Source organism: Erpetoichthys calabaricus, chromosome 5 (assembly GCF_900747795.2).
Source record: "Erpetoichthys calabaricus chromosome 5, fErpCal1.3, whole genome shotgun sequence".
NCBI classification, from domain to species: Eukaryota; Metazoa; Chordata; class Cladistia; order Polypteriformes; family Polypteridae; genus Erpetoichthys; species Erpetoichthys calabaricus.
In genome coordinates, this window is record NC_041398.2 from 69,872,425 (window position 1) to 69,890,895 (window position 18,471).

Consider the following 18,471-nt stretch of genomic DNA (forward strand, 5'->3'; position numbering starts at 1 on the left):
AACGCTGCAACCAAGCTCCTTCCTCACTGGGTCACATGTTCTGGGCCTGCACCCAACTAACATCATTTTGGACCAAAATTTTTAATTGCCTTTCAGACAGCCTTGGTATCACAATCCCTCCTAACCCATTAACAGCTGTGTTCGGTGTTCTTCCAGACGGACTTGAATTGGAGAAGGACAAGCAAACGGTGATTGCATTCACTACACTTTTGGCACGCAGACTTATTCTGTTAAATTGGAAGAATCCTAATTCTCCTCTGATAAGTCAGTGGGAAACCAATGTTTTATATTATTTGAAATTGGAAAAAATCAAATTCTCAGTTAGAGGATCTGTACAAAATTTTTTCAAAACCTGGCAGGATTTAATCAATATTATTTTAGAATAAGAGAAATAACTATTACCACATTTAATCCCCTTCTCCATCTCTTATTTACATATATATTTATTTCTCCCTTTCTTTTGTTTATTGTTGTCTTATTAAAAAGCCCTAAGCAATTCTCCTTCGGCTAAGCTCTCCTTCTCAGGGGTGGGGTTCGATTTGTCTTCAATTTTGTTGGGTTATAAATTGATCTATTTGTATGGAATGATTACAATGAAAATTAATAAAATAAAAATATATAAAAAAAAAAAAAGACCAAAACAATGATATTAAAAAGTGAAAAATGTTTTTTAGGTATTTCATTATGCTGAAAACTAAAGAGACTCATGTTGGTTGTTTTACCAGCCTGGATGTATTCTTTAGATTCTTGATGTTTTGCTTTTTTTTTTTTTTTTTTTTCCTGTTTTAGCTTCTAGTTTATACATGTCTTTGGTAATGTCAGTCAGTCATTATCCAACCCGCTATATCCTAACACAGGGTCATGGGGGGTCCGTTGGAGCCAATCGCAGCCAGCACAGGGCGCAAAGCAGGAACAAACCCCGGGCAGGGCGCCAGCCCACCGCAGGGCACACACACACACACCCACCCACCCACACACCAAGCACACACTAGGGACAATTTAGGATTGCCAATGCACCTAACCTGCATGCCTTTGGATGGTGGGAGGAAACCCACGCAGACACGGGATGAACATGCAAACTCCACGCAGGGAGGACCCGGGAAGCAAACCCAGGTCTCCTTACTGCGAGGCAGCAGCGCTACCACTGTGCCTCTTTGGTAATGTAATGACCATAATTGCACTAAGTACAGTAAAATCAGTGTGAGGAAAATGTTGTGAGTTTTATTTTCCAAGTGGAATAGTATTAAAGGAACTGCTTTCTATATCATTTCAATTGTTTGTGCACCTTAAGTTATTATATTTTCTCTAATCCTTGGCAGATTTCTCACTTTTGTAGTTAGATAAATATTGTTGTACTTGCAGGGGAACACATTTCCATAAAAATAGTTTATTTTATCTTGCAGGCTTTTTAATATCCCAAAAATACACACATAACTCACATGTGGCAAAGGACAAAAGTCTTCAGCATTAGAGGAAAATGTTTTTTAGCTTGACTTCTAATGCTGATTTAACTTATTGAAATAGACGTTGAGGCATTGAAAGACGGTAACTTTTTAACTTTTTTTACGGTTAGTTTATGATCTAATGGACTGAGTAACTGTTTTCATTTGGCAGACTTATTCAAGTATTATTTTTCAGTTATTTATAGCTAGACTGATGATTTCTAGCTCTACTGGTGATTTTGTTGACACTTCAGTGTGGCTGTGTATGGACTAGTTTCAGCCTAACCCTGTTTTGAGACTTACCTGGTTCTGTTCTCCGGACGTCTGAGTTGTCTTTGCTCTTGCCTACAATGTGGACTGGTAGGATATTTATTTGGTTTGTGTTTAATTGGTCCCTCCTGTCGCTCACCATCCAACCAGCGAAGGGCCTGCTTCAGTAGTCAGCTGTTGAGCTCCTCCGACTGCGCTTCCACCTGTCCGACCCTCTGCTGACTGCACTGTATCTCTACCCAGACATCATATTCTTCCCCAGTCAGAGATGCATCCACCATGGGTCCCTCCGGAGACTCCAGGCTGACACCTCGAAAACAATAAACTTCATCTGGTCCAACTCTCGAGGTCCTCCACATAACATAGGTAGGGTTTCTGACCATAGTGTGCTAGCCAGCCTAGCTCAGTCGGCTAACACCGTTGCCAAATGGCCATTGTCAACTTAAGTTTGTTGAACATCCGCTCACTTACGAGCAAGGGGCATCTCATCCAGGATTTCCTCACTGATCGTAAGTTTGACTTTTTCTTTCTAACTGAGACATGGCAACTACCTCATGACTTTTCCCAACTTAGCGAACCCACTTCTCCGGGTTTTGTTTACATCTGTCAGCCTCGTGACTCTGGAAAGTCCTGCCGTTGACTGTTCCCGCCTTCAGCTCTTTTGAATCCATTGTGTGCCAAATGATTAGAACTATTCCTACTATCATTGCAACTTTTTACCACTCCCTAAATCAAACAATGACTTTTTGAATGACTTTGCTGTTTTTCTTACACACCTATCTACTGTTTCATGAAACATTATACTTCTGGGGGATTTTAATGTACATATGGATAATACCAATGTCCCTCTTACTAGAGACTTTACATCCTGCCTTGAGAGTTTTGGATTCTAGCAGCATACTGATGTTCTCATTCTCACTCTAAAGTACCTCAGTGACTCGGGCGCCACCGAGAGTGGCAGCCTTTTCAGCAGCTCCGTGTACGACTTTATTTTTCTACCTTTTATTTTTCTTTTTTCTTTTTTTTTTTTTTATTTATTATTTTTTATTGATCACTCCTATCTCTTTCTTTTATGTGGATTTGTTCCCTGGACACTTTTACTTTTACAACGTGGACATGGATTTTTTTTTACTTGTGAATTTCCCCTTGGGATTAATAAAGTATCTATCTATCTATCTATCTATCTATCTATCTATCTATCTATCTATCTATCTATCTATCTATCTATCTATCTATCTATCTATCTATCTATCTATCTATCGATCGGACATATCTTGAATTTGATCTGCTGCGCTGGAGTTACCCCCCTTGATTGTACTGTAGATGAACTCCCCATAACTAATCATTTTTTTCTTTCAATGTTAAACTTGCTCTTTCCATTGCTAAGCTTCCCCGTCTTATGTCTTTCCGTAATGTTAAGAATGTTAACTTGGATTTTCTCTCCTGTAGTATTGATTCGCTTATGGACATTCATAATTTATCCATTTCTGAAGAACTGGTCTTATACTATAACACTGGACTCTATGGTGTTCTTAACTGTCTCGCTCCATTAAAAACTACATCTGTTTCTTTCTCTTTTTTTGCTCCCTGGTTCATGCCTATATTACAAGGACTTTATTGCTCAAACCAAATCTTAACTATTATACTCACATAATTTCTTCCAATAAAGGTAACACCAAGTCATTGTTTTCACTGCTTAACACTAGAATTACCAGAGCCAATGAAAAAACTTGTAAAGTTGGCCCACTTTAAATTCCTTCGCACCTCTCTGTCAGTGGCTTTTGTCTTCTAAATGTGTCGATAAGCCCAAGCAGCCTTCTATACTATCCCCCGCACCGCCTCAGAACAGGCAAGAAGTTCTCCCAATTCCTGCCTTGATTGATTATCTGGGAGTGAGCTACCCAGAATTGTAAGGGGAAATAATTTGATGTGTGTTTTGTGTCTACAACAATCTATGTAAACACATCGTTAAAACAAAGTTTTTCATGTTTTAGTAATAAATAACAAAATGTAGACATGAACTGTATAATGTGTGAAGGCTGATGGCCAAATATCAAATAAACACTTTCAGAAAAGGTGCAAGTACAATACAACAGCTTCGGTGGTTCAGTGGTAAGATCTGCTGACTTATAATTCGGAGGTCGTGAGTTCGAAACCAGCTCCTTGGCAAATTTACAGTTTTGAGTAGTGAGCTTCTCTTATTGTTAATTTTATACAATAAAAACATACATTTGATTTGTATCTGTAACAGCCGGTGTAAATTTATAGTACTTATAAAAGTTAGCATTTTTTTTTTTTTTCACTTTTATTCTCTCAGTCACGGTCACAATACAACACCCAGTCCCAGATTACATTTTTTTTTTCTGAAACTGGGAATAACTAGATGTGAGTGGTGTTTTGAGACAATCAAACTGGAAATTCTCTGATCTGGAGGGATAAAAGCTGACACACAAACGCTGGTGAATCTGCCTTCTTCATATCTCACCGTGACTTGAATTTTTTTTATTCAGTTTTATTGAGTGTTCCTGCTCACGCTGAATTGGTATGCACCTTATGGTCCATGATGTCAAAGCCACACTGACAAAATAACCAGAGACATAGGTATATATGATATTTGAAATAACTCATTTTATGACCTGTATAGTACATTTCAGAAAACATTGTGGCACTGATGCAACATTATTCATAATTATTTGCTCGCCTTCTTGCGCTTGTAATCAGTGACCGCGTGTTTTTTTTGGGCGCATGGGGGTATTTTTTTTGTACTCCAGGACATGCAGAGGAAAGAATAGTACAGGGAGGTCAGTTCCGTGCTATATGCAATCATCAGATTCAAATGTTAACAGTTCCCACACACCTAAGGACCATCCTTTCTATGTTTACGACGTGTACCTGTTGCAGTGTACACACTTCTCTCTGTGCTGTGGTTACTATTACACTGAAGGAGCTGGGGGGAACGGCAGTCTTGGAACAGAAGCTTGTCGATTTTGCATCCTCTTTTGCTTTATCCATCGCCTTTTCTTATAAGAAGCGATGACAAAGTTCCTCTGCAAGGTGAGCAAAAACACTCTTCTTTCTCTCTGTGTCCCCCGTGCATGCCTTGTACAGTACATGCGCGTTGAATTCAGTTCACATTTAAGGCTATCTACAACCTTGTCCCTCCATATCTGTCTGACCTTCTCCATGTTGCCATTCCCTCCCGCACCCTTCGATCCTCTCATTCCATCCACATGACTGTCCCCTTCGTCCGTCTTAACACCACTGGGAGCAGAGCATTCAGTTGCTTTGCTCCCCAGCTCTGGAACTCATTACTATCCAAGCTTAGAAATATTGATTCATTCTAACTTTTCAAATCTAAACTCATCTGTTTAAGACTGCTTTTTCTCTTTGACTGCAATCAGCTCTGTCTGATTTTAATTTTTATATTTTTAGTTTTGTTTATAATGTGAGTTTTATATATTGTTTGGTGTCCTTGAGTGTTTAGGAAGGTGTGTACGAATAAATAAAATGTATTATTATTCTGAAACTGAAATCATGGTTTTCCAAGTCTGTCCAGGTTGCTTAATTCAGAGAAAGACATTAATTGAACTTCACTGTTTTGCATCTTCTATTTCATCTGAAAATGACAGTTTGCTTTGACTGGTAGCCATAATGCATAACAATTCGTATTTTCACAGGAGCAAGCTAAAAATATTTCACTATTCAGATCTGTTCATCTCTGTTACTTTTGCTGTATGAGTTCAGAAGAACCAAAGTTCTTCCTGGCCTTTCCTGTTTATTGTTCCTTTCTTTCTGCATGAATAAACATGGTTGCACCAGATTGTGAACACGGAATGTACCTTATTTTTACCTTCATCAGGCAGGTTATAATTTGTATTAATAACCTCAAGGAATATAACTAAAATATGAATAAACATGCAGTAATCCACTAAAGTCAGAAAAATAATTATTCTTCAACCTGGACAGAATTCATCTTTGGAAGATATGTGGCAGATCAAGCTGAATGTGAGTAAATACAAGGTTTTACACACATAAGAAGTAAAAGATATATATTAATTACACAACATAGGGATACTGAAAGTATTTAGAAGGTATTTAGATGTTATACTGAACTTATTATTGTTTCCAACTAGATAATATAAGTAAACATTAAGAAAATTAATAAGATATTTGCTTACATAGCACACTTTGATGACTATAAGCCAAGAGAGGTTGTTTCTAAAATACATAATACACGTGTGACTTCTTCATTTGGAATACTGAGTGTAGTTTTGGTCCCTATATTAGAAAAATGGCATATTAGTCTTAAGAATAGTCCAGAGACAACACTTAGGTTGATTCCAGGATTGTAGTATGTGAACTATGAGGAATGTTTGAAAAAAACTAAATGTTTTTATTTTAAGCAAATTAATAATTACAGATGACATGAAAGAAGTGTTTCAATTCTGAAGGGTAATAGTGTGGTACATACTAATGTTAGTTTAGCATTACTTCTTAACAAGAACACAAACACACAAATGGATTTTGGTTAAAGGAAAACTTGCACTTAGAAATTGTTTCTTCAGACAGAGAGCCTTTGATATATGAAAAAAAGTTGTACTATAAAGACATTAGATTATTATTTGATTATTTTTGCAAAAATTAAGTGGAAAGGGATTGATAAGCTATATTGGGCTAAAGGATCATATATACATGTACATAGAAGCACCGCAATAGAAAATGTGTACTGTAACTAAAAAAAAATATTTTATTTACCATTAACATATTGAGCAACATTACTATTGGGCTAAAGGATCATATATACATGTACATAGAAGCACTGCAATAGAAAATGTGTACTGTAACTAAAAAAAAAATATTTTATTTACCATTAACATATTGAGCAACATTACTTAATGCGAATATTATTTATACAGCGTCCGTTCTTCTCCAAAAGGGACAAAACAGGTGGATCTTAATTCCACCGTGAACATTGTTTTTATTTCTCAATTTGTAATTGCTTTCAAACATCTTTTTCTTCTAGTTAGCTATAGTAACTCCTGAATATTCTATGTTTTTTAGATTAATTGACAAATTTAAAATGTTCCCGTGTTTGTGTGTGTGTAACTGCTAGTGTAATGTCATCTAGCTCTCAGTATGTCTGTCTTGCTCAAAACAAATCTTCCTGCAAATTGTATATGTTTTAGGTTTCATATGTTTGTTTTACAAGTGAAAACCAAAGTTTTAAATCCTAGACCTACAGAGTATGATTAATGTTTTTTAATATATAGTGTAACCAGAATAATTTTATTGAATGTGCACCATAGAACAATTTTAAGTGTTCCATACCACATGCACTTCAAAAGAGGTCATCCACCTGAAGCTAAGCATGTTTGGGCTCGGCCAGTACTTGGATGGGAGACCATCTAGGAAATGCTTGGATTTCTCCTGGAGGAGTTGTTGGTGAGGCCAGCGAGTGCATACCCTGTGGTCTGAATGTGAATCCCAATGCCCCAAGTCAGTGATGGTGACACTGTGCTGTAAAAATGGTGTCGTCCTTCAGATTAGACTTAAAATCGAGGTCTTAACTCTCTCTGGTCATTAAAGATCCTTTGGCATCCCTCATAAAGAGCAGGGTGTCTTCCGATGTCCAGGCTAAATTGTCCTCCATGGCCTAGTTATTCTGTCCCCCTAATCATCCTCTGTCTTTAACTGGTTATCACTTTCACCCCTTCACTACTTAATAGCAAATGTGTGTTGAGTGAAACTGGCACAAAAATTGGCTGCCATCGCATCTTCCAGATGATTGCTACATTTTAGTGGTGGTTGAAGTGGCTCCGACTCACTATAAAAAGCACTTTGATTACTGAGAAAAGCGCTACATAAATATGATTATTATTATTTCTTCCAGAATATCCAGTTTCCAACAATCTAAACAGAAGCATGTTATGCTAAAAAAAATGTATGGAGGAACTGAATTCAATTACATGTTAAAATTATCTTATTTCCTATCAAAACACAATAATTGTTATTTCCACATATTAATTAACTTGGCAAATCATCTGAGCATTTGATATCCAAGTGCCCAATCAAACCATTAGTAACTAGGATTGCTAATTAAAAATTGCGCCAGATGATATTATGCAATGTAATTAATTGTAATGTAGAATGTGCAGTTTTTTGTCAGATTATTGATGACAAACCAAAGCCACTTTTATGAGCAAGCAAATTATTGTCACTTTAAAAAGGTGCTGTTATTTACAGTCTTGATCTTCCCTCGATGCTGTATAAATGGGTGGAGATGTCCAAATCTTTGATAATTGCAAAAAATATTAACTGAATTTATGCTTTTAAGGCATTTTTTGCCAAGTAAAAAACTTAAATACTGCACAGGCATTCTGGAAAATATCGCTCCTTTTTTCTCATTGGAAAATGTTAAAAAAAAAAATAATAATAATCATCTGAACTGGTGGAATCAATCCACTTTTCAATATTGTTATGTGACATCCCAATTTAATTGATTTTCTATACCAATTTGATTTGCTTTAATTATAATTTACCTTAGTTACCTTACATCCTCCAAAATGAAGTTATTGTATTGAAAAAAAATATGAAAAGCCTATATGCATGCTCATTTTCATCTAAATTTAAAGCAGTGGGTGTCTTGTCTCTCCACACCCCAAAATTAAGTTTAAAAACATTTTCATATTGAGTAAAATCAACCAAATGCTATTGGCAAATATCAATATACCCTATAAATTATTTCTGTGAGTGGTGCTAGTAGATAAAGCAATTAAATTAGTTTATATTGTTTCTATTGTGGTAGAAATTTAACACCTTTCTATTATAAAAGAAAATCATGTGACAAGACGAGAGTATTGCCAAGAGATTTTTTCAAGTTGGTCTCAACCATTTCCGGTTGACGGCCGCAGGGCCATGGTCCTCTCACCTCTCATTCGTGTGAATGCTTTAGTTAGACACACTTCCTGCGCTCTCAGCTCTAATAAATTTTTATGTTTTCCTCATTTTAAGTCATTTATGAAAAGTCCTCAGTTTCATCCTTTAAAGAAGCTTTTCTGGGAAGTATTTTTATACATACAATCTATTTGTTTCCTTCGTTGTATTCCTTTTCTGGACAATAATTTTATACGTTCTAGATTACACGTCAACGACTAAGTGAAGAAGAAAGGGCAGCACGTCAAAAAGAGGCCCAAAAGCATTGGAGGGAAAAGAATTCAAAAAAGAACAATAATAATCTTAAGTGCAAATTTGGAAAGTAATAATCAGCCATGACCATGTGTAATTGAAAACCCAGCAGGTACAAGCGGGGTCGGAAATAAAAGACAAAGAGTAGAAGACAAAGTAGAACGTTGTAAAGAGGTTCAAAAATGTTGGCACGACACACATGCAGAGCAGGTTAGAGATTATGAAAGCAGTGGAATTCGAAAGTCTCAAAAAAAACGTTTGTGCGATATACATGCAGAGTAAGTTGCAGATTATGAAAGTAGTAAAATTCAAATGTCTCAAAAAACTGATGGTAAAGATCACATTAGCGCTAACAAACGGAAATTATTACTCGGTGAAATAACGGAACATTGAAAAGAGATTGAATATGTGGACATAGATGCTATGACAGAAGTATGTAGATATTGTTCAGCTTTAAAGTTTAAGTCGGAGACTTGTAGATTGTCTTAATTCGTGTTGCCATCAGGGAAAACTAGTGCTTCTTCCCAATGAAGAGGTGTATCCGGGAGAATTAAAAGATTTGTTGTTTGGTGAAAGTGAAATCTACAAACACTACAGGCAAAATATCTGAATCTACAATAATCTGTTTGCATTCACATCATTCAATGCTCAAAACGTAGATTTGCATGATTCTGGACCATACACTATGAGAGTCTGTGGTGGTCTCGCAACAATTAAAGCTACTACAAGTTTAATTTTGAAAAAAAACACAATTCGGTCAGGTTTATATTTATGATCACGGAGAAGCAATGCAACATAGAATCAAAAGAGTTAAATGATCGGATGTATTAGAAATTCTACAGCCAATATTGGATACAAATCCATACATTCAAAAGTATCGCACTTTACACGAAATTTATCTGCAAAACACGGACAAAGAAGTTTTCTTGGATTTCTATATAATAAACCAACTTGTGATAAATTGTCAGCGATAACAATTTCGAAAGACTGAGATATCAAAGACAGAGTTGATATTTGTGTTTATCCAAAAGTACAGCACGATTCGTCGTTTTTGTCTAATAATTTGCCTCATTCCTTTCCTTTGCTTTTCCATGATGGCGAAACAGAATGGTCGTATAATATGAAACACACGAATTCGGATAAATGAATAACACCCACACAATATTTCGGGTCAAAATTAGCAATACGTCCCAATGTATTTAACCCACTTCTGTCATCTCAACGTCTATCGCAACATTACATTATTAATGTGTATAAAAAAGTTGAAGCTAATCGTCTTTATTAAATCGAATCAAGCAAAACTTAGAACGGAACATATGCAAGGTCTCATTGATCACGCTGAAAATTCAAATATCAATAGTTCCGACAAATTCAAAGTAGGTAAAGAAGTAATAATACCACCATCATATCAAGGTAGTCCAAGAGCATTGCAACAGTTATGTCATGAGACAATGGCAATATCCCAAACTATCAGTCGGCCAAATTTATTTACTTCAATGACTTGCAATCCACAGTGGCCAGAAATTTGTCGATTCTTGAGAACAATGCCACTGGCTACTTCAGCTCTGGATATTTTGACTTTCTTGTTTTATCAGAAAGTCTTAGTTTTATTGAAAGAACTCGAATTGGTGTTCGGTCAAATCGGAGCATACATTTACATGATCAAATTTTAAAAACAAAAGATGTTAAAATTGTGATGATCGATAATTCAACAATTGTACCGAATAACCCGTATTTGCTCAAACAATTCGATTGTCATATTAATATCGAGTATTGTGCATCGGTTATGAGTATTAAGTACATCTACAAGTACATTCATAAATGGCATGATAGGGTACACGTAACTTTATCCAAAGAACAGTCTCAGAACAAAATTCAAACATATTTAGATACTCGGTACGTCAGTGCAATGGAAAATAGATGGCATTTAATGGAATTGCCAATGCACGGTCGAAGTCATTCTGTTGAATTATTACCAACTAGCAAAATACCCGTGCTTCGCAGCGGTGAAGTACTGCTTTAAAATTTTTATTAAGAAGAAAAGTAAACCTTTTTAAACTGAGGGAAAATATACCAATAATTATTTGTTAAGGATCTCTTTGTATACCACGTCAGTTCGGCCCTCCGGTTGTAATATGACCATGCTGTACGCTGAGCTTACTCTTGAGCATGCAAAGTATAGTTTGCCATGTGAAAAGCAATCTTGCCTCAAATCAATGCCAACCTTTTATAGGGTATGTCCCTGAGACTTATTAATTGTCATTGCGAAGCAGAGCCTTATTGGAAATTGGAGGCGTTTGAATTGAAATAGGTTTCATCGATAACTTCGCATCCAGCTTTTGAGAGTTTAAACATTCATAAACATCAAAGTGTCCACTACTCAAATCGTCACCTGTGAATCTAAGATGTTTAAGAGGCATTGGCGGTTGTCCAAAGGTGTAAAATATTTAGCCATTTCGGTACACTTGAAAGCGACAACTGAACAATTCAGTGTCAGCCATCAACTCACATGCAGAACCATAGGTGAAGGACTTAAACATTTCACTTTTATAGTGCTCCTGTGTAGTATAATTATCTCCTGTACCGTCATCAGTCAACACCTTGAACCTGTCCCAGTCATTCAATACATAAGACACAATGTTCCTCCGGATATCAAGAGTGAGCCTGATATGGCCGTGCAATATGTAACACAGAGAATGGAAAAGGCAGTCGCCATCTCCGAGCATGGAAACCACTCGGTAAGTGACAATTCTTTGATCGATGGTGATCACCTCGATAGACATGTTAATGGTGGTACGGTTGGAACGATAAAGGAAATGGGTACCTGAACAATGTAAACGAAAATATCTACACAATAACTATAATCATAATAAAAGAACAATAAAACAGCGGAGAAGCCGTGGATTAAATAAAAAGGCTTTAGTTATCAGCAGGGAGACGTGAATACCGTGGCGAAGCAAGGAAGGGAATGAAGAGACCGGAGCGACGCACGGCCTTATATGGGCGGGCAGCCAACTACGTGGGAGGTGTGGGGATGGGGAGCCCAACGGCGCCTCACACGGCAACCGAGCTGCAGGCTATGAACGTATATATGTACATAAGTAGGATTCAGTTAGCGTTGGGAACCCGTGTACCAGATTTCTTGAAGATGGGCCCATAACTAGCAAAGACCGTTGGAAAGTTCAATATGGCGGCAGACAGTGGTGTCATACCACCAAAATATGTACGTACATCGGTTTCGGTTAGCGCAGGGAAGCTGCTTACCAAATTTCATGATGGTAGTGCCATAAAAATGAAAGTTTACCATGGCGGACATTGTCAACCGTTATGACCGTTACACGTAGAATTTCAAAATGAAACCTGCTTAACTTTGTAAGTAAGCTGTAAGGAATGAGCCTGCCAAATGTCAGCCTTCTACCTACACGGGAAGTTGGAGAATTAGTGATGAGTGTGTCAGTGAGTGCTTTGCCTTTTATTAGTATAGATTAATTTACCAGGTCAGAATATGATTCAATTTAAATAAGGTGAAGAAGCTGAAGCTTTACAGGTAGCGAAAACGAAAAATACAAAATTATTGGATTATTTTGTACTTAACAAAACTGACATAAATGCAAAGGCATATACAGTATGTATGCGCAAATTCCTCAACATTACACATGGCAGATACAAAAAGGAGTGTAGCATCCAAGAAAAATTAATTGCAAAAATGTTGCTTAATTAAATATTGTGTCACCAAAAGTTTCATTTAAAATTGTTGTTGCATGAATCGAATGAAACAACTTCATATATAGATGTTCTAACTTTAGATGGAACTACGAATGGTACTTTTCAAGAAGCGGCATGAGCAGCTGGATTATGTAAATTGGACGGCTATATGTTTGAAATGATGTCTGATGCCGCTTCTCTAATGATTCCTGACAAATTAAGACACTTCTTCGTGTACTTAATTATGACGGGTGAGGTTGATGCTTTAAAATAGTGGGAAATGTTCAAAGGACCATTATCCACAAAGTCTAATAAACAAACGGCTCTTTCGATCATCAAAGAATTATTAGAAGCAGAAGATTTAACAATGCAGCAATTTGGACTACCAGAAGAAATTGACAAATCTGAGATAAAGAAAGAGATAACAGCAGATGAAGATTTAACTGTGGAAGGCCTTGGAAATTTATATCGGGAAATGTACTCACAATTAAATGATGATCAAAGAGCAGTTTTCGACACAATTCAAAAATGTATTCACGGTGAAATTCGTCAGCGGTTATTCTTTGTAGATGGACCTGGTGGCGCAGGTAAAACATTTTTGTATGAGTGTTTAGTCCATTATTGCAAACACTTATGCAAAAACAACAGTGGTTCTTCTTCCATATGGTAAAATGGCTTCCAAAACTTTTAACTTACCTTTAAATATCACGGGCGAAAATGTTACATTGAAATGGAAAAAGACTGAAATATTTATTTGGGACAAGGCGTCAATGATCCCACAAACAGTATGAAATGTAATTGACAAAACATTTTGGGATGTTTTTGGCTCCAATCAACCGTTTGCGGTTAAAACTTTTATACTGGGAGGCGACTTTCGTAAAGCTCTACCAGTAATCAAGAAAGGAGGCTGAAGGCAGATTTACAATGCATGCCTAAAGAGTGGGCATTTATTGTCTTTGTTTCAACAATTCAAATTATGAAAGATATGCGAGCAGATCAAGATTTGATCGATTTCGCTATCTGGCTACTAGACATTGGCAACTTTAAAATTAACAGTCTCCCAATAAAAGAAGACTTATGTCCAAATCTTATTGAAGAATTTTATCCTGAAGGGTTTTCAACAGAAGAAATGAGTACACGGGCAATCCTAGCAGCAAGAAACGATGAAGTCAAACAAATTAATGTGAAAATTGTTTATCAGTTACAGGGCAAAGTGATTGAATGCATATCAATAGACTATGCTGAAGCAGTTGGTGGTGATATTGCAGAAGATGAAAACATCAATTTACAATATCCCATAGAATATCTACAAGCGTTAACACCATCCGGTCTTCCACTGGCCAAATTACTGTTGAAAGAATGATTTATCGTAATTTATGTATGAGTGATGGGCTATGCAATGGGACAAGATTAGTTGTATTGAAAATTGGTCAAACAATTCTAATGTAAAATTTTAACAGGCGACAAGAAAGGTAATATAATACATATTCCGCAGATAACATTAGACACCAAAGGAGATCTTGATATGCCATTCGTATTAAAATGTTTACAGTTTCTCGTTAGAATAGGTTTTGCTATGACAAATTAACAAATCACAGGAACAAACATTCCAAAAAGTCAGTTTATTTATTAGATAGATAGATAGATACTTTATTAATCCCAAGGGAAAATTCACATACTCCAGCAGCAGCATACTGATAAAGAAAATATTAAATTAAAGAGTGATAACAATGCAGGTATACAGACAGTCAATAACTTTGAATAATGTTAATTATTATTATTATTATTAATTGTTATTAGAGAGAAAGAAACGATATTAACTCACAGGCAGTTATACATTGCATTGTCACTATGCAAGTCCAAACACGGAATCAAAATTCAATGCGTTATTGAAGAAAAGTTAATTCAAAATATTGTTTTTACTGAAGTTTTATAGTAAAAGTGTAAGTTTAAAAAGTATTTGCATGTTAATTTCAAATCCAAATGGAATAAAAATGTATAACTCAACGAATACCTCTAACGCAACATGAAACAGTTTTCTTTCAATTTATTATTTTTTTATTATTGTCAATTACTCGCTGTAATGTAAAAAAGTTAGTTTTATTATGCATATGTAACAGTTCCCATGAAAATAACAATCCGTTTAAGTTGTACATCTGCTTACCCATACACGAGCGACAGAGCTGCGAAGTGGCTAGTGCATACTGCCTGCCTGGGGGTTGGCTAGCAGGGGGCAGAGCCCCCTAATAATAATAATTCTTTACATTTATATAGCGCTTTTCTCACTACTCAAAGCGCTCAGCAATTGCAGGTTAAGGGCCTTGCTCAAGGGCCCAACAGAGCAGAGTCCCTATTGGCATTTGCAAGATTCGAACCGGCAACCTTCCGATTGCCAGTGCAGATCCCTAGCCTCAGAGCCGCCACTCCCTAGTCTTATTAAAGAAAGAAAACATCCTCTAACTGGACAATACAGCATTCAGGCAGGAGAAAAGCTCTTCATTGTATCTTTTAATTACTCCTCAGCGAAATGCTTTGGAGGGAGCATTCTTCAAAAGCAGTCTGTTACAGCATGGTCAGAAGGCTCAGAGAAACAAAGAATAGAGGCTCATTTTATAAACTATTTAATTTACATATAGTGTCAATCAATGCATACATTTTATTCTGGTTGGTAAATTGGTTTACACCTAAATGATTTATATAAAGTAGAAGTCTGTTATAGTCTGGTTCTTCTTATACCTTTGAGTTGTGCCACCACCCTTGAAATTTCTGTGCATATAACAATTGTCCATTCTCGTTTATAGGACATTTGCTGATTTCTTAGTCATTTCTTAGTCATCCTTCAGTACATTTTGTATATTACATCAACCTTTGTTCTGGTACATTCTTTATTTACTTGACCATATCAGTATTTTTCCTAAACCAATTCTTATATTTCAGTGTACATTTTGTTGTTCACTTGACCTTTATCTGGTTTCCTGGTGTGCCTGAACAGGTTTCTGATATTTTTTAAGCCTCTATACTATTTATTTAAGATGAATGATATGTTACCTTAAATTATTCTTCCACACTCTATAATTTATAGTTCATAATGAGATAAACAAGAAATGTATGTCAGTTGTGATAGAAATGGGTATCAAAGCCTTAAAACATGCCTATTTTCTGTAGTCATTTTAAGGTAAATGTATAATAACAATGAACCCCAATAATTATTGTTAAATGCAGTTTGATTGACAATACTAAATTGGCCTAATAAGTGGGTATAGTTTGTACATGTGTGCCCTGTCACCAGGGCAGCTTGATCTGCAGCTCTGCATAATTTTGTATTAGAATAAGCATTTTCTAAAATGCCTAAATAGATACCTTTTATATTGTCCATGTGTAGAATACCTACTTATTTTAAATATTTTTTCAAACTTAAATGGAATGTTTTTTTCTGATTCAATATCTCACTTGAGCACCATGTTTAATATATAATTCACAAAAATACAAATAAAAAGGTAAAATAGTTCTTAAAGCATATATTCTTAAATTTGCTTCCTTTGTTTCAAAAATGCAACTGTTAAACATGCTTTACATTCTGGTTCTTTGGAGCCTATCTCCTTAGATTTATAGTGAGTTGTTAAAGGATTGACATCTCTGCAGAAAAACAGTGTAAAGTATGAAAATAGTCATTTTCATTTTTTCTTGTTTCCTCTTCTTTGTTTTTATTGTTATTTGTCTATTAAGGTTATGTTGTTTCCATCATGGGTCGCAAAAGATTACTGCCTTATGTCACATCACAAGACTATTCCATTCGCTGTAAAGCAGAGAGGCAGGCAGTCAACTTTGTTCTGCAAGGTAAGATGAAAAAAAGACATAACCGAACTCATAAACAGGTGACACAATTGTGTGGTGCTTGGTGGTATTGTCTCATAGACTTGTGGAGCTGGGTTTTTGGCCCAATGAATTTAGGAAATGTTAGCATATTATCTTCATTTCTACAAAGATTTCCTCTAGGTAAATCAGTTTCGTATCATATCACATACATATTCATTAGGTTTGACTAGCAATTCTGAATTAGCCCATTATGGGTAAATACTGGTGTTTTTGTGACTATTTCCTGTAATCAGCTGGCATTTTTCTAGAATTTGCATGGATTAGTAGGGTAAGGTCTAGGTTTTCCCCTCATTCATTGGAGCAAAGTATTTTAATTCCTGTATCAGAAGAAATGTTACCGACCTCAGGCCTAGGGGAACCTGGGCCAGGTACAAGCCACTGTTGCTACAGGGTGTAGCCACAGCAATATGGTGTAAAGCATAAAGCATAAAAGAAACAGACAGCAGTCCCGAGTCTCAGACCATACTTCTCTGTTCTCTTCTACTTTTATTCTCCTTTTCCCAGAAATATATATATGCTTCAATTTCTGCATAGATGAACATGGTAATCAGTGAAAACAATGGTGCAAGCCAATTTACTCTGTATAACAAATAGTGTAAACACATTTACTTTGAGTACTTGATTAGAAACCAATGTCCCCAGAACTAATTAATTTTCCAAGGAAGCAGACAGTTCTGTATCTACACATTGTGTGTAGATAAGATACTAAATCAAAGCAGTCTGACTATTCAAAGCAGGTGACTCTTTAGCAAGACAGGTAAATATTTGTGTGCTGTAGATAGCCATCAGCAATAACCTGTAGCAGAATTTTCCAGAAATTCTGCCTTTTCTTTAAAACACTAGTTTATAGCCCATTACAGAAACATCAGTTGTATATTGTTCAAAGTTATCTCGGAGCACCTTGATTTTTCCAGCATTTTCTGTGGCAAAAGAGGTGATATATCAAAGAATTTGTACTGAGAAAGGTAGCTTAACATCTTGAATAATAGTAAGTAAAAGATATACTAATTGATGACAGTTCTTTAAGTCCATAGAAACTACACCTATGAGTAAAAGCATAACTACAAAAATCAGAAGTATGTCTTCATTATCAATGTAAGCATTTAGGTTTTGACTCTTCCTGAAAAACTATCCTAGAAAAAATAGTGGTTTGAAATTTAAATTACGAGGAAAGAGAGGCTAATAATAATACACTACCTAAAGCAACAGTATATATGCCACTACAGATGAAAGTCAGCCAAAGTTGAGATACTGCAGGAAAACATCTATTACAAATTACGAGGGGGGGACCCAAAAATAACCGGAATTTTGTTGTTGTTAGGTTGGTACTTGTAGTACGTGGTTGGGCCGCTAGGGCAATCTAGTTACACTCCTCACAAGTCAGTCTGCCAAGTGCCATCAGTCTGGAAGGTTGTGCTTGTGTTCAGTGAATTTTTTTGTAAAAGTAGGTTGCGCAACAGTGTGAGAAGGAAACACCCTGATTTGTGGGACGATTGGTTCTTTCATCATGACAACGCTCCATCTCACACTGCTCTCAGCATTCGACAATTTTTGGCAAGAAACGGTATGACAACCCTGAACCACCCACCCTACTCACCGGATTTAGCTCCGTGTGATTTCTTTTTGTTCCCTTGGATGAAAAAAGACTTGAAAGGAAGGCGTTTTGCTGACGTCGAAGAGGTAAAACAAGAAACGACCAGAGCATTAATGGGCATTACTTCAGACGAATTTAAAAAATGTTTCGAACAATGGAACAAACAGTTAGGTAAGTGTATTTCCGTCAATGGACAGTACTTCGAAGGAGACTAATTGTTAGTTTGTACAGAAAATTAAATTAAACACGTTTTAAAAATATTTCTGGTTATTTTTGGGTCCCCCCTCGTATGATTGAGTGCATTTGTGAAGTGGCCTGTGTCTTAAAAATAGTGAGAACAATGAAATTCTTCTGTGACAATAGGCAATTTAAGTAACAGCTTGTTTTGTTAATAATAAA

At 36.1% G+C, this 18,471-nt stretch overlaps 1 protein-coding gene across 1 annotated transcript in view; it reads left to right on the forward strand.

Annotated features, from left to right (window-relative positions):
* The window catches only part of poln (polymerase (DNA directed) nu), a 195,059-nt gene that overhangs the window by 164,634 nt on the left and 11,954 nt on the right, over positions 1–18,471 (forward strand). Inside the window, exon 9 of the mRNA XM_051928538.1 lies at positions 16,329–16,439. Coding sequence (XP_051784498.1) covers positions 16,329–16,439 — 111 coding nt within the window. The remainder of the gene's footprint in view (positions 1–16,328; positions 16,440–18,471) is intronic.